The sequence below is a fragment of the Ambystoma mexicanum genome, chromosome 3p (genome assembly GCF_040938575.1).
Source record: "Ambystoma mexicanum isolate Mex_15411 chromosome 3p, UKY_AmexF1_1, whole genome shotgun sequence".
NCBI lineage: Eukaryota > Metazoa > Chordata > Amphibia > Caudata > Ambystomatidae > Ambystoma > Ambystoma mexicanum.
The window spans coordinates 925,972,568-925,992,804 of NC_090925.1; the positions used below are offsets into that span (position 1 = coordinate 925,972,568).

The window sequence follows — 20,237 nt, forward strand, 5'->3', positions numbered from 1 at the left end:
GCCGTCTTGAGGGCAGCCTAAGACTTTCTTTCTCTCTGCTGCCACCCATGATTTATTGTGCCATATTTAAACCTGCACAGAGTTAATCTGTGAAGGTCATGCCTCTGTGAAGAAACTACAAATCCAAAACACAGGCAGGAACAGATACGGAACGCCAAAGGCGACTGTTTATTGTCTTGTTTTTCCCAAAATCTTCATTCCATCTGCGCTGGAAGGGACGGTCAGAAAAACTTGCAATTAAATGGCTTTTAGTCTCATTAAGATATCTGCATATTCTTTTTTGGAGAAAAAAATATATAATATCCTGCCAGAATCAAAAAAAAGGTTTAATTAGCTTATTGTGCATCACCCACTAAGCATGTGCTACCTCTGTTGAACAAGGAGCTAGTACATAGCATGCTGCAAGTGTAACTTTCAAATGACACCATAACCCTTTGACATTATATATGACTAGTATGTTTTAAATGTTTATTAATGTTCATTTATACACATTGTCAAACACACAGAGTAATGCCATAGAGATATGTCTGCATGGCACCAGGAGTTAACAGAAGCTCCTGGTTTCTGTTGGTGTTCAAGTTAGCCAGGCTTTTCTAGTGTACAATCAAGAGCTAAATACATCCCAGGGATTACAAACCCTGTGTATAGATAGTATATATTTTAGTTGGTTATGGTGACCTTATAGTTATGGGTAAATTGCTCTTTTTGGGTGTTTCATAACTTTGGCGCTGTTCGAATCTTCTCAACACTTTACAAAATAGATGCAGACCAGACTCTAAATGTCTCTGGAAAGTTGCAAGCAGTTTTTATCAAGGGTGTGTGAAGTTATAAAGAGTCCCCAAGTTTTGTAAAGCTCCATTGACTTGCACTACAGAACATTTCTGTAGCCTACAGCTGGAACCACTAGGCAGATAGGTGCCAAAATTCTTCAAGAAGGTGTGGTCTGGTCTCCAATGGAGTTTTTCGCAAATCTGGTTGTCATCCGTCCAGCGGTTTGTTTAAAAGCTGTCAAAACGTAGATCAAAAAAGATAGTGATATCTTGGTACGGTCTGCGGAGTGACTTCCAGATATTTCCATTTGCTGACATTTCCAAGCGAGGGGATTTACTAGTTCGGACTCGTACAATGTGATTGCTTGGAGGCAAACATTTTTCCACAAGCTGCAATTGTGGTTCATGGACCTTTACCGGATCTTTGAATTTCGCTGCAAATTCAACCATGTTTTTTGCCATTATAGGCCATATTAAAGCCTTCTAGAACCCCTTATCACCTTGTCTAAGGTAACGTGTCCCAGAGTAGTGTACTATGCCCCCAAAACAGTAATAAAATGCAGATTTATATTGCAATACTTGTGGACCCACCAAACGTCCATGCATATGAAAAGGGGCTTATTACAGCCCCCTTGGCTTCCACTGATTCCACTTAAGGTGTGTGGGTGAATTGAAGCATGGCCATATGCCATACCTCAATCTCATTGGCCAATGGCCATGATCGCATGCAATGTTTAGTGACCCACAGACCCCCCGCAATATAGGGGTACAGAGGCCATTGACCCTGGCAGCAGGCCTGGCCCATTAGCTGCTTTGTTTTGAGAGGTGGCTGGGGGGAGAATGGCCTGGTTTAGGCCATGGCCTGAGCCCTAGGCAAAGTTGCCAATGACCATGGCCACAGGCCAGGCTCCCTGTCTACTTTGTAGAGCCTGGGCCATGGCAAGTCTGACCAACTTCTCTACATATCATAATTTGCCTTTTTCATTTTACTTTGCTACACACAAATGTGTGCTTTTTCAGATCTACATACACTATGCACTCCAATTGCCAGACATTCTTGCACATTTAATGATTGACAAATTAATATGGACTTACGACATAATAAACAGTCCTTAAATTGTTTGTTGCACAGTGCGTACTCATCAGTCATGTCCTATATGATGTCATCAGTCATGTTGTGGATGACTGTTGTAATGTCATCTATTATGTCTGGGGTAGCCTCAAGTGCAGTGCGGTGCCAGAGTTATGGTTCCTTTAGGTTTTGTTTTCTTGCGCTGCAACCATTGGGTACCTTTAACAAAGATTCTCACTGATATTTTGTACGTTTTTTGTAATGGTAACTTAACTAACACCCCTTTAAAAACATTGTGTGTGTTTATATGGATGTATGTATATGTGTTGGTATATTTGTGCAACATTCTCTAAAAAGGTTCAAAATGGAATTCTTCAAACAGTCAACATAAATTCCAGATGCAAAGCAATACAAGCCTGTCGATTCAATAAAATATTTCAATAAGTGTTTTTTTACATGGATTTTTAATTATTTTAAAACTACACTACCATACCCTTGTGGTAAACCAAGAAGTTCTCTGCTTCCTAATAATTATACTACTGTGTTTTCAAACCTTCGAAGAAGTCATTCATCTAAGTCTTTTACTGATTGGTAAACAAGGCAAGAGGGGCATGCCTAGGAACTAAAATCCTAGAGAGCGCAATGAATTAAAAAGTGCATTGTAGTGCTAATGTGTTTCTCTTCAATAAATGCCCTACTCAGACTTTATATACTGTTGTTCTTTTCAGATTGATTCAGTTTCCCTGAAATCCAGCATGAGGACCATGACCGAACACTTCTATGCAGCTATTTTTGGATATGATGAGGTACACTTTAATTGTGACGTGTAGAGGGAAGTGTAAAAGTGGAAAGAGGCAGTCGAAATGCATATGTTGTGGATAAAGGATCTGACTATTCGGTTTGATAAACCCTGATGCTTTCTAGGGGCTCCTCACATTATAATGATTTTCAGGAGGACTGATGCTTCCCCAACACCCTAGAGTGCATGGCGAAGATAGTTGAAACAGGGTGCTCAGACCTCAAGGGGGGGGGGGGGGGGGGGTTGGGGGGGGGGGGGGGGGGGGTGTGTGTGTGTGTGTGTGTGTGTGTGTGTGTGTGTGTGTGTGTGTGTGTGTGTGTGTGTGTGTGTGTGTGTGTGTGTGTGTGTGTGTGTGTGTGTGTGTGTGTGTGTGTGTGTGTGTGTGTGTGTGTGTGTGTGTGTGTACACACGCGTACTCAGGCAAAGTGTGGATAGGGGAGACTGTTGAGGAATTGAATGGAGATGCAGTGTGTGGCTGAGTGTGATTTGTTCTGGAAGGAGAGAAATGGGTGTGTGGTATGTTATGTTACATTTGTATAGGGCCTCCCGCCGTATGTAATGACCTGGAAGCTCTCTAGGATGAATGACACTTCAGAAAATTGTAGGCTGAGAAGCACAAGGCAACTTTAACTCAGGCACCCTACAGAAAGCAGAGGCTAGTGTGGAGACGTTGGACGCCTAAGAGAGGATGGAGAAGAGGCAAGGAATGTATTAAAGGGAATAGAAACTATGTGACATCATGACCACCTTTAGTTCGTGGGACTCCTCTGTGTGCTATGCGGCGCAGAGCTATAAGGGGAATGTAGCAAGAATTAAGTGTATGAACCTCAAGGGTAATTGTCTACAGTTGAAGGATCTGCTACATTTTACATGCACTGCTCATGCATATGGTAGAGACTATGTGACAGCTGGACTGTATTTGTCATAAGACTCTGCCGTGTACTATGCTGCGGAGTACTACTTGCAGCGTATGTGCACAGTGAATGGTATGTCATCACATTGAGCAGATCTCTTACCTTGACTCAGGAGTTCTGTTGCAGAACACCTTTTTATGTCTTGGCAACACTGGCCTTGTTGCAGGCCACATGTGTTAAGTTTTTGCAAGGAAGGCTTCCTAGTAGGGCAAATGTGCATGTGGCAACAGCATTGACCGAGCAGGCCCTCCCAGCAGTCCACATGCACAAGTGTTAACAGTGCTGGAAAGGGAGGCCTCACAGTTGGCCACATGTACATGTGTCAACAGTATTGTGAGTGGTCTCACATAACACCCTTCGGCCACTATTGGTGGCCTCGCTGCACTTGGCTCTGTAAGAAAAAGGGTGGGGGTGGACATTAGTGGAACACTAGGAGAGGCAGTGATTAACCTGTAGTGTTTATGGATGCAGGTCAGAAGTACTGGTTACTGTGTGCAATTCTTCTTTCTGATTTTGACAGAGCAACTTAGTAGTATATTATCCATAGGGATGCACCCAAGGTCTGATAGACTACAGCGTGTTGGGTCTGATTAGCTACTGATGTGGAAGTGTGAGATAGGGTTAAAGAGGAAAGCACTTAGCCATGGTTCTGTTACTGCTAATATGCTAATTGCTAAGCTTGTGTCGCTGGTCTGTAGGTGGGAATGTATGTGTGTGTTGTAAGGGTAAGAAGTAAAAATACCTGTCTGTCCCTAAAACTAAGAGGGGTTTCCCTGCCTCAAAGAAAACTAATGAAAACATCAGGATATCAAACAAATAGTCCGTCACTGGGGGTCATTCAGAGGTTAGAGGTAAGTAACTGTTCTTACCGGCATGGCGCAAATAGCGTGTCCGTGTAGTCAAGAGCCCGCTAATAGAGGGCTATTACGACTTCGCGGGCACAAGCTTTGCGCCAGGCCAGTAAGGGCATTACCGCCATGCTGTAAAAGGCACGAAAAAAGACCCTTAGCGGCATCATGCATAGCGCAGATTGCACTACCGGCATGAACCAATGCAGCATTAGCGGCCACCGCTAATAACGGTCACCGTAAATAAGCGGAACCGGAAGTAGCATCATCGCACAGGAACGGGAAGGAGCACAGCGGCCATCTTTAAAACACAATCCATTGCAATCCTCAGCACACAGGACCTGTGGGACACTGCTGTTCGTGGAAACTCATCCTCTAACACACCACAATGCCAAAGGCTATTAAGAAAGGTGCCTCCCGCCAGCGCAAGGAGCGCTTCAAGAAGTTGAGCTGGACATGCTAGCTGGGACCCTGCAGGAACATGCTGACATATCGTGTTCGCCCAGAGCATGAAGAGAGAGGCCATCATTCGCAAGAAAGAGATCTGGGCACTTGTGGCGCAGAAAGTAAGCGCAGTCGGTAACACCCCGCGCACTATAAAAGACTGCAGGAAGTGGTGGGGCAACTTGCGGCTGCGAGTACAGAACATGCTCTCTGCCAACAGGAGCCAGGCAATGGCAACAGGCGGAGGAGCCAGCTCCCCCATCAAGCTGTCCCGATGGGAGGACATCTGTGCTAGCCTGATTGGCATTGAGGGCATAGAGGGTGTCAGAGACATGGAGTGTGGCGCCACAACATCGGCAGATGGAGGCGAGTGTCCTAAGAAAACACTGTAATGCAGAGTCTGATGAAAGTCCACCAATATGTCTGTCCAAAGAGACAAGCCATGGCCCAACACACACACATTCCCAGCAAAGTTGTTGGACGCATCACAGACACATGCAGTTTCCTGCAGCAAGGCAATGCCGTACCTGACACATACCACACAAAGATGTAAATGACATAAGTCACACTGTATGCAGGCCCCAACAAATATGCATGTCTTATACCATACGTCTTCCCCAACATGAGTGACCCCGACGTATGCCTGCATCACCCACCCATGTATCAAACGTGATCATCCAAACTGAAATGCCTATTACCCTTGATTGTGTGGATGATCAATTGTACAAATGTATGTATGATGCCTATGAAAACATCACTCATGCCGTCCCTCTCTTCGTCCCCCACAGGCTCAGAACATGACAGCGATGCCCAGGACTCACCCCCACAGCAAACCACACCCCAGAAGAGGGCCCGGGATGAGGCCAACAGGCCTTCCACCTCGAAGGGCCAACCCCAAGGCCCACTGTGCACCACCATTGAAAACACCTCAAGTTGCCAGGGCACCGGTGCTGCCAAGGGCCGTTGAGGCAGAGGCGCCAATACCTGTTGATCAGCCACAGGAAACAGATGAGGCTCCACACTCGGCAGAGTCCAGTTTGGCTGGGGAGGTGGCAGCCACAGCACCCCAGGCTGAGGAGGAGGCACAGGAAGAGGTATGGGTGCCCATGGAGGACAATTCCTCAGAACTGCCCCGCACGCCCAGTCCACTGCCATCCCCGAAATTCACATCTCTTGAGTCAGACCATGGCACCACCCCGGAGCAGTCTGGGGGGGGAGTTAATTCAAGGGGCTATTAGTCCCATAGTGGAGAGCAGTGAGGCGGAACATGAGACCCAGGCACCGTCCACCTCCACAGGTGCACCCGCAGGGCCGCCCCGACATGAGCAGCTGACTGCCGTTGTGCGGCAGTTCGTGGAGGACAACGCCCAGGCAAGGCAGGAGTGGCGGGAGAACATTGCCTCTCTAGGCAAGACAATCACTGAGAGCACCGCCTCCATAGGCAAGATATTTGCAGAGAATACTAGCCGCCTGTGCGAGGAGGTATCCGCCCTGCGGCAGGTACTCAGCCGCATAGCCGATGCCATGGATTCAGAACGTCCGGCAACCCAATTTGAGCAGGCAACCACACCATCCTCATCTAGCTCTACCCAGACCAGTCCACGCCACAGGTCGTCGGGAGTGCAAAAAAATTGTTGGGACATGTGTGGGGGAGTTGCGGGGGAGGTGGAGGGGGCTGAGGGTTCGTGGGGGAGTTGTGGGGGGAGGGGAAAGGGGTTGAGGGTGTGGGGGGAGTTGGGGGGGTGAGGCTGTGTTGGGGAGTTGTGGGGGGAGGGGGGTTTTGGAGGGTTATCGTTTTCATTGTTATTTTCAATACACCCATTGTGTCAAAAGCAAGACCTGAGTGGACATTCATCATTGTGCATGTGTTATTTATTCACATACAGTGCATTATGTGCATGTATCCCCACACCCAGTGCCCTCTGTCAAACTATCATGTCACCCTCTGCAGCCATGTGTGTCAGTAATATTGTGCAATCACTGACTGACCCACAGCATGTCCCTCCTGTGCATCGGCACCACAATGATGTGCAGCCACTTCTTCTTCATCCCCTTCATCATCACCAGGTGGTTGCAGTTCAATGTCAGGGGCACGTTGCGTCGGATACACATGTCGTGCAGCATGACACATGCCGTGATCATTTTGGCCACCTTTCATGCCTTTAGAGGAGTACCCCACCTGAGGGCTAAGGCAGCGAAACCATGCACTCAACAGGCCGAAGATCTGCTCAATGACCACACGGGTACGGGCGTGGGATCGATAGTAGTCCTCCTCGTGCCTTTTCTGTGGGTTATCGGGCAGGGGTGAGGAGCCACGTCATCAAGGGATAGCCACTGTCACCTGCATGGGAGGCAAAAAAAGAAGGTATATGTCCGTCGATTCATGATGGACAGCTGTACTAGTCACACATGCCGGTAGATTATCGTTGGCCACATGCACATGTATCTGGTTGTATGCACGCCATTTTATATGCCCTCAATGTGTCCTGTGCCATGGAATAATGGTGTGGGTTGCATCTTCAAGATGATACACAGTGTGCTCTGCCGTCTTGTTGCTCATGCATTGTGTACGCATACAGCTGTGTCCATGTCCATTTAGTGATGTGTAGCGTTCTGTAGGATTTTCTGATGGGGAGCGTTGGCAGTAGGCTCTGCAATGTTAGGCATTCTGCGCTGATTTTTCTGATGGTGACATGCAGCAGTCCTGTGGTTGATCCGGGATATCGGGCACAACAATGTGTGATGATCTTGCTGGCGTTGCATACCATCTGCACCTTGTTGGAATGGTATTGCTTGCGATTGCGGTACACCACCTCCATGGCATGCGGGGCCACCAACTCCAGGTGGCTGCAGTCAAGGGCGCCTATACAATTTGGCATGCCTGCCAGTGCATGGAGGCCACCTTTTGTTTCAAGAATTTCCTGGGGAGTCCGTGATAGGGATATGTATTCCGTTGTGTGCTTGAGGAGGGCATCCATCACTTGCTTCAGGATGTGAGTGAATAAGGATGGTGATATGTCATGCATGTGCCCCGCTGTGTACTGGTAGGTGGCTGTGGTAAGGAAGTGGAGCACCAACACTACCTTCAGTAGAGGGGGGATGGTAGTGCGTATTTCAATGAGGCTGAAAATGTTATGTATCATGTCCACAATGGTGTTGATGGTGTCCCGGTACAGACGGTACAGGGTGTGGTTCTGCTCCGGGGCTGGGTTGAAAGAACTGGCTCTGATGTTTGGTATTGGGGCTGCCTGCGTGGTTACGCTTGCTGCACTAGTGGGGCATGCTGGGCCTCTCTCACCCTCCTTCTCCTGCTGCGTCTCCTCTGTGGTGCCTGCTGTTGCTGTTGGTGTTGTTGCTGGTGTTGCAATGCAAGCATGTCCTCCAGCTGAAGTATTTATGCTACTATTGGATTCATCTTGGTGTGGAAAGGGGTGGGTGTGTGGGTGTGCTCTTTTTGTACAGGCACAGACTCCATTGCCTCCACCTGTGCTGATGGTGTGCACCTGTGGCAGTTGGGAACACTGCACATAGCATTTTACGGTTGGTCCGCAATGCCAGTATTTACGGCATGCTGGTATCCACTTTTAGTGCCTTCATGATGCCGGTATTTGCATGTCCGCCTGACTTGTGATATCCTCCAGTTTACGGCATGCCGGTATTGCCGGCATGAAGGGTCGCATGCCCGCGCTCATGCCGCTATTAGAGGCACCGTTATTTGCGGTGCCGCTAATAGCTGTTTGGCAGGTCGGAATAGCCCAGAACGGTAAGCGTTGCCGGTAATCCTTTACCGGCATTGTTTTTCCCTTACCTCCAACCTCAGAATGACCCCCGCTGTCATATCCAAAAAACCCTGCTACTGACCCTAACACTCGTAGCCTGAATCTAATGTGCCAGGATATTATCTCAACTATGGAAATAGTGTAAAACGTTGCCAACAAAGTTCCAAATGTCTGGTGGTTTTAAGAAATAAGCAAATGTTCTCTTCAACAAGAAAGCAGGTTGTAATATCCATGGAATGGCTCCTTTCCCCTGGATTCCATCTTCTTCCACTTAACTAACTGGGAGGTTGTCTCCTTATTAGGTGGCTTTTTTCTCATCCTCTCATATGGGTGCGGATCCCAGACTCGCAATGCGGCAACAGCATGACTTGGTTCACTCTCCTGCCAAGTATGTGTGCCCTATTTAAATGTCTTGACACTCTTTAGGATCCCAGACCCTCTTGTTCTCTGCTTCTCGTGGGGGAGCACGTCCCACTGCTTTCAGGGTCCCCACCCTTCTCAAATGCTCTCTGTACTTCTGCGGACCTCCAGCCCTTCTCGGTATGCCCACATACATTTTCTCTTGGTTTGTGTCTGCTGAAGAATTAGGGCCCTTCTGCGAGGCTCCGGAACCACTTGGAGACTTGGTTTCATTGCTTCGCTGCCTTTGGCGTCCTCCTTATAGCAGCTCCGCGTTTCAGCTCTCCAGGTCGGGGGTCATCCGAAGTTGGATTGGGGTTCTTGCTCACACTGTTCCTTCTTGCTGGTCTACCAGTGGTGTACATCTCTTCTCCGTGCTTGGCGTCTTCCCCTTCTCTACCGGGCTTGCCGGTGCGGTTCTCTCAGTCACATGTCAGAGGCCAGCTGCTCTCGACTTTCCTCCTCAGAGGGTAACTCCCTCTGCGTGTCACAGTTGACAGCGATTTAAACTCCTGCACTTCCCTGTTGGGGTTCTCTGCTCCAACCAAATATTGCAGAAGACTAGACCATTCTCTCCGGCTCTCTGGAGCGATCTGCATCCTACTGGATATCTTCTTCACAGTGCTTGAGTATTCTTTGTGTAAATGAAATGGTGTCCTGTGGTATTCTAGTCAAGCCTGAGGTATAAGGCTGACTGACTGTACAACAAAAGATGTTGGCCTTATCTGAAGATAAGAAAGAAGGGTTTGTGTTTGGTAAAGAGGGGGTTTGAGATGACGCAGGATTATAACGCGTTCTCTGTGAATGGTCGTTCCTCATCCCATAAGGGGTTTCCTCTCCCATTTGATCCTCCCCCTGTGTACCACCCCCAGGGGTACTGTTGTAGTGTGGACCCACCACCCTGGCCACTTGTTAAAGGTGTCCCCCTAGGGGAGAAGGGACAACATCTACAGATTTGTCAGAGTGTACTATAAGGTGGTAGGAGATCTTAGCTGGGAGACAGTCAGGGGAATGGGGAGTAAATTTTGCAAGGCAAAGCAACCTTGAATCCTGCACTCCCACCACTCGCCTCTTGCATTCAGGTCCCATTTCACTCGCTCACGCTGCCCTGTCTATATCTCTCTATATATTTCCAATGGATTTTGTCCTCCCACGCATTCCTCATCTTATATATATTTGTATCCTGCTTTGCAGTTTCAGAAAAAAGATCGACAGACGGTGGTGCTATGTGTCATCAGCAGCGATGTCCCTTAACGGTTACCATTCCCACGTCCGGACATAACGTTGATGATAGTATAAATAACATGCACCACGCCCGTTGCCTGAGTTCCGTTTTTCCACATGCACAGCACTCCCCCGGGAACGGTTCGACTTGCCTTTGTGATTCTCTTTGACTTGCGTTGCAATACTTTTTGTGATTTGATCACAATGGCTACGTCGAAAACAGAATTCAAGAGATTTGCGGACTGTGATTTGAAAATGTTGATCAATGATCCGCACAGGATTTGTCTCTCGTACCTCTGCGAAGATCATGAAGTTATTCAATGCGGCTCTTGCCAATTGTTGACCAGTAAGACCTTGAAGGAGAGAGGATCGAAGGACGCTCTAGGTCAGTTGATTTCAAAATCTCCATCTTCCACACCTTTGAAAAGAAAATCTTCCCGAAGGTATGTGTTGAACTGGAGACAATTCTCCATAATGGCCCAAAAAATGCACCAAACATTCAAAGCGTTCGAGATCCAGGAGTGATTCCCATCACTCTTCTTCTTCATCATGGAAGAAGAATAAGAAATTACGCCATCATTCGTCGTCTTCGGAGTCATCGCTGATACAAGTCTGGTACATTTTCCCAAAAACATTGCCTCGGCATCCAAATTGGACCATTTCCGTGAGAAAATGAAGGAAGTGTTTTTGAAGGCCCCCCTCCTGGTCCCTCGAAATAGCCAAAGTAGGCTATTGATCCCACTGTTTGCTCCAAGACCAGCAAGGAATCAAGTAAGGCTTCGACCCTCGAAAGAACCAAAGAAGGCTATTGATCCCACTGAGTCCTCCAAGACCAGCACCGAAACAAGTAAGGCTTTGACCCGCGCGCCCAAAAGCCAGAGTCAGAAAGCCTCTGAGATGTCTTCTCGAGTGGTGTCGACTGCTGAAATAGCACAAAGCCAAACATTTCAGTGATTTAAGGAGTCGAAGGGACCTCGGACGTGTACCTCTGAGTCAACTTTGAGATTCAAACTCCAGTCTAAAATGGATTTCTTCAAATCATTTGGGTCCATTTTCGAGAAAGAAGAGGAGGAGGAAGGCAACGTCATCCCCTTCGTGTATGAATGTTTTGGAACGCCTAATGTACCAGGCAAAATTATTTCAGATCAAAGCTGTCTAGAAGACCTGGCTTGGTATGGTATTGTTTGAAGCGCTGAGACATAAAACGAGTGCTTCAAAGCACTCCAAGACAGGTGGGGGCGGGACATTGAATACAATCATTCATAAGGTCTTGGAGAATTCCAAATGATATACAATAATAATAAGCATAGTTGACCTGACAACATGTCTGCTAATTCAAGTGTGTTAACAGATAGTGGGGACAAGCTGGGAGGGTGAGGAGAGTTGGGGTACATGCATAACAAAATGACAGAATGCTAGTGTGTGACAAGTAGTGAGGTTAGGGGGGAAGGGGGAAGAGAGGTGGAGGCATGTAACAACTCAACAGCCATTCTAGAGAACATTTCTTGCTAGAATGAGCACAAGTGGACATTGACATAAGGGGAATAGATCGGGGGGGTGGGGGCGAATGATTAAGTTTGTAGGGCATTTTAGAGTATGCCACTAACACGGGTGTTACAGGTGCACAATGCTAGGGGGGAAAGGGAGACAAAGGGGGAGACAGACAATGAACTTACTGTGTTGGGGGAATTCAGTTTGTGTAAGTGTGCAGACAGGAAGTGCGAGTGATGGGGTAAGGGATAAGTGCACCTAGTCCAGGAAGGCCGGGTTAAGTGCAGAGGGTAATCTCATTGGATGCGTGCGTAGTGCAGCAAGTAGTGCAGAGGCACAGAGGTAAGTACAGGGACTGGTGTGGGTGCCCCCAACCTGTAAGGTTCATAGGTGATCCGGGCAACGAGTCAGTTAGATGAGCAGAAGGAGGAGGTAGCAGGTAGGGAGCAGAGGTTAGCAGGGGAGAGGTAGAGAGAAGGCAGAGGAGAAGAGGAAAGTTTTGAGGGTTTTCTGGAATTTAATTGGATCCAGCTCGAGACAGACAGGGGCAGGGAGACTCTTCCAAAGGGTGGCACCTGCAGAGGATAAGGATCTACCCCCAAGTCTGTTTGGAGAAACGGCTCACTCCCAGAGAGTTGGAGGACAACGATATGAGTGCTCTAGAGGGAGTGTATTTGGGAAAAATGTGTTGCAAGTAGTGCGGGCCACAGCCCCATAAAGCCTTGTGAACAATGCAGAGGGTCTTGTACTTGATCCTTGCAGCCACAGGGATCCAGTGGAGCGATGCGGTCCCTGGGCTTGAGGCCAAGGTTAAGTCTTGCGGTTCAGTTCTGGATGAGTTCCAAAGGTCTGAGTGTAGAATTAGGGAGATTGAGGCAGAGACTGTTACAGTAGTCTAGTCTAGAGAGAACCAGAGCTCTGGAGACAATGAGTCTCTCGGGGAAAGTGAGAAAAGGTAGGATACTTCGGAGGAGGCTCAGCTCATAGTGAGATTTTTTGGATATAGCTGAAATGTGTGAGGAGAAGGACAGAGTGGAATTGAAAATGACCCCCACATTTTTTGCTTCACTGGTGGGTGTGGGGGCAGGGCCCAGGGGGCCCGGCCAGCGTGTGAGTGTGAAAACGGGAGCAGGGGTCCCAATGAGAACAATCTCTGTCTTGCTGGCATTAAGGCAAAGGTCATTAGCTGCACACCAGGACTGAATTGCGGACAATCATGAATGAGCGAGGAGGAAGAAGAGGCTGCGGGTAGCTTGAAGGAGAACTGAGTGTCATCCACATAACACTGAAAGTTGGAAGTGAAGCAGGAGATCCTGTAGGCCAAGGCGGCCATGTTAATATTGAAAATCAGGGGTATAGGTTAGTATCCTGCGGGAACCCCGCAAGTCGAGAGAGTGATAGCAGAGAGAAAGAGCCTGTGTTCCACCTGGGGTGGCCGGTCAGAGAGAAAGGAGGTAAGCCATGCCAGGGCCTAATCAGTGATGCCCAGAGTATCACGGAGTCGGTCGATCAGGGTGTTGTGATTTACTGATTTGAATGCGGAGGAGAGGTCAAGTAGAATGAGGACAAGGAGAGTTTGTATCAAGATTTGAGAGCAGGTCTTCACAGGTGGTCAGGAGAGCAGTTTCCGTGCTTCTGGATGCTCTGAAGCCAGTCTGATGATCATGGAGGCAACCAACCGATTCAGTGTGGGGGAGTAAGCTGAGAGATAGTCAATTTCTCCAGTAGTTTGCCCAGGAAAGGAGTGATAGAAATCGGGCAATAGTTTGCCAGGAAAGAGGGGTGACCAGAAGGTTTTTTGAGTAGTGCGCGCGCCAGAGAGTGTTTGAGAGAGGAGGGGAAAACTCCAGAGGTGAAGGAGAGGTTTGAAAGGTCTGCCAAGGCTGGAGCTAGTGTCAATGTTGTCCTTGATAGTTTTGGAAAGGCATGGATCCACCTGTTTGGAAGAGGCTTTCATAGACCGGACTTGCCTATTGACCTCCTCAGGTGGGGGATGCCAAAGGTGGCTCAGAAGGGATGTTGGTGCATTGGTGGGTGAAGGAATGAGGGAGGAAAGGTTGTCCAAAAGTTTTGTTGGTGAAATGTGCTGCCAATGACGAGCAAAGGGCTTGGGTGGGTGTAGTGGCAGATGTGGCTGTTGAAGGGTTGGCTAATTCCTTGCAAGTTTGGCCATGTTGTTCGATGCTGCAGAGATGCATGCTTGAATATGGACTCTTTTCTTGGATCGAATGCAACATCTATATTGCCTTTGAAGAAGGAGACTGGCCAGTTTTCCAGAGGGTGCATCTGAGGCCACCCATTTCCATTCTGATGCTCTACGCTTCTGTTTGAGGGCAGCCAGATCAGAGTCGTACCAGGATTTGCACTTTTTGGGGAGCTTCATACGCACCCTAATGACAAGGGCAAGGATGTCAAGAGTGTTGGAAATGGAGTGATGAACGTTAGAGGGGGTGTGTCAGGGTGGGAGTCAGCCACAAGAGTAGGAGGCGGAGAGTAGGAGGAGGAAAAGACAGCCACTGTCACTCTTTTCATAGGTCGGGTGTCCTTGAAGACGGGAGGCTGTGTGGGGTGTGCCAGTGCCAGATGAGACGATAGCTTAAGGTGGCAGGGGAGATGAGAGTGATCGGTCCAGGAGAGTGCTGTAGTAAGAGGGGTAGAGAGGGGGATGTCTGTGGAGATGAGTACATCCAGGGTGTGTTTGCGGTGTGAGTTGGCCTAGAAGGTAGAATGGATAGAGCGAGAAAGGTCCTGAATAGTCCGGGGTGTCCAGATGGATGTTTTAGATTCCCGAGCAGAAGGAGTTGTGAGGAAGTGGAGTGGAGTGAGGCGGCCAGGTCAGCCCATTCAGATAGGAAGAGGGTGGACTGGCCCCGGGGGGGGTCAAAACTCGTGACAGAGCTGTCCTTAGACCAAGTCTCAGTGAGGGCAAGAGTTCAAGGAGGAGGTAGATGTCAGAGAAGTGCTTGACGGCAGAGCAAGAGTTTAGAGTGGCAACATGGAGCAGATTGCCACTTTTGAGAGACTTACGAGCAGGGGGTACATGGGACAGCAGTCCTCCCCTCCCCCCGCAAGCGGTGAGAGTGCCTGAGAGATAGAAACAGGAGAATGTATAGAGATAGGAGATAAGGATGGTACTTGGGCTGTAGCGCATGTGGAGGTGGGAGCAGAAGGTGGCAACAGTGCCCTTGAAGAGGAGGGTGGAAAGTTGATAAGTCATGGGAGTATCCTATCAAAAAGGAGGAGGTTGGGTTGAGGTCCCTGTATCAGGACAGTGCCATTTAGATGGACATTAATGATGACCCTAGAAGGGAACAAGAAGGGCCTCCCAGTGGGTGCCACCATTGATGTGTGAGGAGGAGTAGGGAGAGAGCAGAGTGACCTTATGAGTCCATAGGCCAGGTGAATGGACGAGAAAGAGGATGTTGGTAAGAGTTTCTCTGGATGAAGCACTGGCATAGGTTTCAGCGATAGGTAGGCCTGGTTTGGAGGTCAGGGTTTCCTTTTTGATTTTCTCTTGCTAGATTTAGTGAGGGGTGAAGGATAGGAGATGGAGAAGCAGTTGGAGAAGATAAGCGAGATGGACAGTGCCATAGGGGGCGCAAGGCGGTACACTTAACCCGGCAAGAACCTGGGGGGTGGGGGAGGTGACCGGGATGGAGCAGGCACGCCAGAACACAGAGGGATGGGAAGCAGACAAGGGGGAAGACAACTAGAACAGAGGGCAAGTGAATATCAGGCAGCGTATATATGTGCACATAGCTCAATTCGATTTTAGGCTAAAGCAGAAAAAAGTAATGTTGGAGGTACACACAGCTAAATTCGATTTTAGGCTAAAGCAGAAAAAAACAATACTTCATGTTTGAAAGATACCAGTGGTTTGGATACCTCCCCCGATGTCCACTCTCACCCAAATGCAGCCTGTAGGATTGTCTTGAAAAGGGTGATGGAATATTTGGGATGGGTTGTATTGCAAAGCACTGAACCCAAGATGATCAGACAGGCATTTTAGATAGAGGCCCTCCTAAGGAGCCTGTGCTGCCTTTCCATAAACTAAATAATCTAATTATGGAAAAAACGAACACCACTACGGCTGTGAATAAAGAGTTAGTTAAGAAGTACAGAACCTCTCCTTTAGACCCCGTTTTTCTCTCTAGACATCCAACACCAGAGAGCTTAGTTGTACAGGCGGCAACCTCAACTTCAAAAGCCACAGCTTATCCAACCATCCCTCCAGATAGGGACGATAACCGGTATGAGTCCCTCTCAAAAAGGGTATTTTCTGTTGGAAGCATGGCATTATAAGGCATTAACGCATCTTGTGCATTAGCAAGATACAGCTATAAGTTTTGAAATGTGAGGGAGTCTCTGCATTTCAACATTGTGATTGCGCCGGCAATGTCATTAATTTTATTTTCATACGCGCTCGGCCACACCAGCTGTCACAGGTAGAGCATTATGTGCAGATACTTTCTGCATTGACATATTTGGCGTGGGCACATTTTATATAGGTTTCGGCATGGACCCATGGCCTGTTATAGCGCCTACAGTGGTGTCACTGCCACCTTTTTGTATTCTGTATTTTACACACTAACCAGGTGCTGGCAAGTGCCTCGGGCATTGTTTATATATCAGTGGGGCATGACGCGTGACGCGTCAGCATTTACTTTTGCTCTTTTTCATGACACAACCTTTCACTCTAGAAGTCACGTGGAGAGGATTACATGTGCAGTAAAATCAAGCCCTCTCTATCTCTGAATCCACTGCTGACTGATGCATGAACGTCATCTATTTACTAGAGCTAAGCGGGGCCACATGAAGCAGCGGTTTTGGGGCTATTTTCTCACGGCAAATCTGAGCAGTGCTAACAGGTACATTATTACAGGACCCCTTTGGTCTATTTGTTTTCTGCTACAACAGGTACTTTGAACCCTTTTGAGCACTCAGCTTATCAACTATGGGTCTCCCAGTCATAAATGTGATTTAGGAGCCTGATCTACTGCCTCCTACATTCGGCGCTATCACCAGATTAGTCTATTAGAATCCGCATCATTTACATTTCTTCATCATTGGAATCAGGTCTGTAGTGCAGCTCCATAATATAGGAATTCCTCTGACCGTGTATTAGTTGTTTTACATTCAGTCTCTTTTACACTGATTGCTAGATATAGTGTCTCATATTTGCAGACCATGCTCTCTGCCGCCTCCTGGGACAATGTCTTCCTCAGTGCCCTTGTAAGCCTCTTCAACACATTCGTGCTACACCAGCCGTCAAGTGCCAGTCCGTGCATATTTAAATCTGACCAGTGCATATTCAGGTCAGTATTTTTGTGCTTGTTATGGCCTTCATTTGATCTCTGTGGGCTCTTCTTGAGATATAGTTGAACCCCCATTTTTTCGGTTCTTTCACAGAAAAAATGTACAAGTTAGAAGACTGCCTTTTCCGAGCCACTCACTCCAGTGAGCTTGGAAGGCAAGTTAGGTAAATTAAGAGTCTACAGAATTAAATCAGCAATTACATATAAAATGCATGTGGGAATGGAAGGGATCATGTCCACTGATACATGTTATACATTATTTACAGGCTATGGCTTTTGAACACAACACAGAATGTATCAAGTCACAGAAGTGATAAAATGTACGATGTAATAAATGGTCATACCCCTGAAGAAAGTTCTCAATAAGAACAGAAACATGTTGGTTGGTTTTTAGAGCAGTGTAATATTTGATGTTAAACATGCTGCTTTGGGTGGTTGCCATAGCGAGACGGCGGTGGTGGACACCCTGCCTCATGCAAGTGTTTTTGGTGTTCATTTATTGTTTAGGTTCAGCACTTTGTCACTGGGTGTGGTGTCGGATATTCATTTTTTATCAGTTGTGATGTTCATTTTATGATTATATATATATATATATATATATATATATATATATATATATATATATATATATATAGCCTTTTGGTTTTAAAGTAATTTTGGCTTTGTATGAAGGTTTAATAAAGTATATTTTTATATTCTCTTACTAATACCTTTTTCATATATATAGCAGCAGTGGCACATCCTGCCTTCCTCTGGCCACACCTTATAGTGAGGGGATACTCTTTGTCTTTATGTGGAATGTGATTGCCCAGACTGCAGAAAACATTCCTAAAGGTGAAATCTGAGGAGGGTTTAATAACCTTATTAATGATGGAACAGAAGCTTCCTGTCAGTCCCTTCAACCAGGCCTAGACTCATCAGACTGCATCGGTAGATCCATGGGCTCTAGCGCAGTAGTCAAGAGGTTTGCTTAGCTGCATACATCTGGGTTTGCCCCTGATGTTTAGTCAAGACTCCTAGACATGCCGTTTGATGGGTCCAGTCTATTTAGCCCTTATGTGGGCAACAGCCTAGAGAAACTACAGGTTTCAAAGGCTGCAGCAAAATCTTTGGGGGCCTCTCTTCAACTGCCTTGAGAAGGGGCAGTCATTTCACTATTACTTCTCCTTTGGCCAAAGAGGAAGAGGTCAGACAAGCCAGAAGCAAGGGCAAAGAAGGTTTACATGTGCCCCTAGTGGCCGTGGAGGAAATACTGCTCAGGGAGCAACGTCCTCCTTGCCCTCATCTGCAGCCACAACCCCAAACCCTCTCTGAGCACTTTGCTCACAGGAAATCAGTGTGAGGCGGGTTGACCCAGCATATGTAAGAATGGCATCTTATTTCAAATGCATGGGACCCACAAACAGTGGCTCAAGGATACTGGCTTCCATTTCTACGAAGGCCCCCAGATTGTCCGCCGAGCGAACAATCTCTTCGGGAACCAGATCCGCACCTCCATCAGGAGAATCTTTCCCTGCTGGAGTAAGGTGCCATGGAAAAGGTACCTGTAGCTGAGAAAAAACAGGGTTGCTTCTCCACCTATTTCCTGGTCCCCATTAAAGACAGATGTCTGTGATTCCTCTTGGACCTGAGGCACTTGAACAAGTTCCTCAGGAAGGACAAATTCAAGATGGTCACTCTTTCTCAGCTCCTCCAGGCCTGCATTGTGTCACTCAATCTTCATGATGCTTACTTTCATGTGCCTATACATCACAGACATAGGAAGTACCTGAGGTTCGCCATTGGTAGTTCTCACTATCAGTTTCGAGTACTGCCTTTTGGGCTCACCTCCGCCCTGAGAGTCTTCATCAAGTTGATGGCGGTGGTGGCAGCAAATCTAAGGAGGAGAGGGATTCACATCTTTCCCGAACAAGATGATTGGCTAATCAGAGCTTGTTCTCCTCAACAAGCTTTGGAACATCTCTATAGCACCTGTCATTCCCTCCCCAAACTGGGCTTCGCCCTCAATTTCAAGAAGTCCCCCAAGTGACACGTTCTCACTCACTGCAATTTATTGGAGCAGTCCTGGACCCTTCCTCTGGGAAGGCTCTGCCTCCCGAGTTGAGGTCCCAGCATATTTTGTAGATGGTAATGAGCTTTCAGAACACCCAATATCTATCGACATTTGTTTTTCTGAGGTTGCTGGGCCTAATGACATCCTGCATTTTCCCTGTGCCGGAGGCCCACCTGAGGATGAGGTCCCTCCAGCGGGCCCTCCTATCCGAATGGTCAGAGTTCTCAGGCAGGATGATGGACCTTCTTCAAGTCCTGAACAAGGTTTCATAGCATCTGCTGTGGTGGGCCTGCAAAGAGAATGTGATGATAGGGGCGTTCAGACTGGCGTTGATGGCCTTTTTGACCCCTATCCAGGGAAAGAACGTTCTGAATAAGACAGCCAACACAGTGGCCATGCATTAGCTCAACAAAAGAGATGGTGTAGGGTCACTACTGCCTTGCAAGGAGACAATGCAACTCTGGTTTTGGGCTCTACACAACAGGATTTCTCTGTCGGCTGTTCATCTAGCCAGGGAACAGAATACAATGGTGGATGCTCTGAGCAGGCAAAGCAATATCTCCCACATGGGGGAGTTGGCTCAGGAAGTCATTCTAGAGATCTTCGCCCTTCGGCCAACCCCTCAAGGGGATCTGTTTGCATCCTGTATCAACAGGAAATGCGACCTGTTCTGCTGCAGGTAATTTCCTCAGAGAGGAGCTCTGGGGACGCGTTTGTGGGGGACTGGGAATTTCCACTCTTTGATTCCCACCAGTCCCTGTCATCCTTCATGTCATCATGAGGTTGAGGAAGTTCAGGAAATCCATGATCATGATTTCCCCTGATTGGCCCCAGAGGTGTTGGTACTCGGACCTTGTGGACATGGCCAACTACCCTGCATTCCGTCTTCCCCAGAGAGTGTTCTTCTGTCACAAGAGGGAGGCCGTCTTCTTCACCCAGGCATCAGAACACTGAACGTTCACGTCTGGTTTCTGAGAGGCAAAGATACAATGATTGGGACCTCCCAGAAGACGTTATGGAGGTGTTGCTTTTGGCTAGAAGACCAGCAACAAAAGCCCTATACTGCTGCCATTGGAACACGTTTTGCAGCTGGTGTAGAACTAAAGATATAGATCCTTTTTTTTTGCGC

The 20,237-nt window shown here is 47.7% G+C and overlaps 1 protein-coding gene across 4 annotated transcripts in view; it reads left to right on the forward strand.

Moving 5' to 3' along the window:
* UQCC1 (ubiquinol-cytochrome c reductase complex assembly factor 1) overlaps positions 1–20,237 on the forward strand; it is a 999,068-nt gene that overhangs the window by 873,304 nt on the left and 105,527 nt on the right. For 3 of the 4 annotated variants that reach the window (XM_069652211.1, XM_069652212.1, XM_069652210.1), the window contains 2 exons: positions 2,571–2,648; positions 5,636–6,100. In XM_069652211.1, coding sequence (XP_069508312.1) covers positions 2,571–2,648; positions 5,636–6,085 — 528 coding nt within the window. In that variant the 3' untranslated portion in view covers positions 6,086–6,100. Of the gene's footprint in view, positions 1–2,570; positions 2,649–5,635; positions 6,101–20,237 lie in introns of those variants that run through there. The other variant, XM_069652213.1, reaches the window with a different exon arrangement.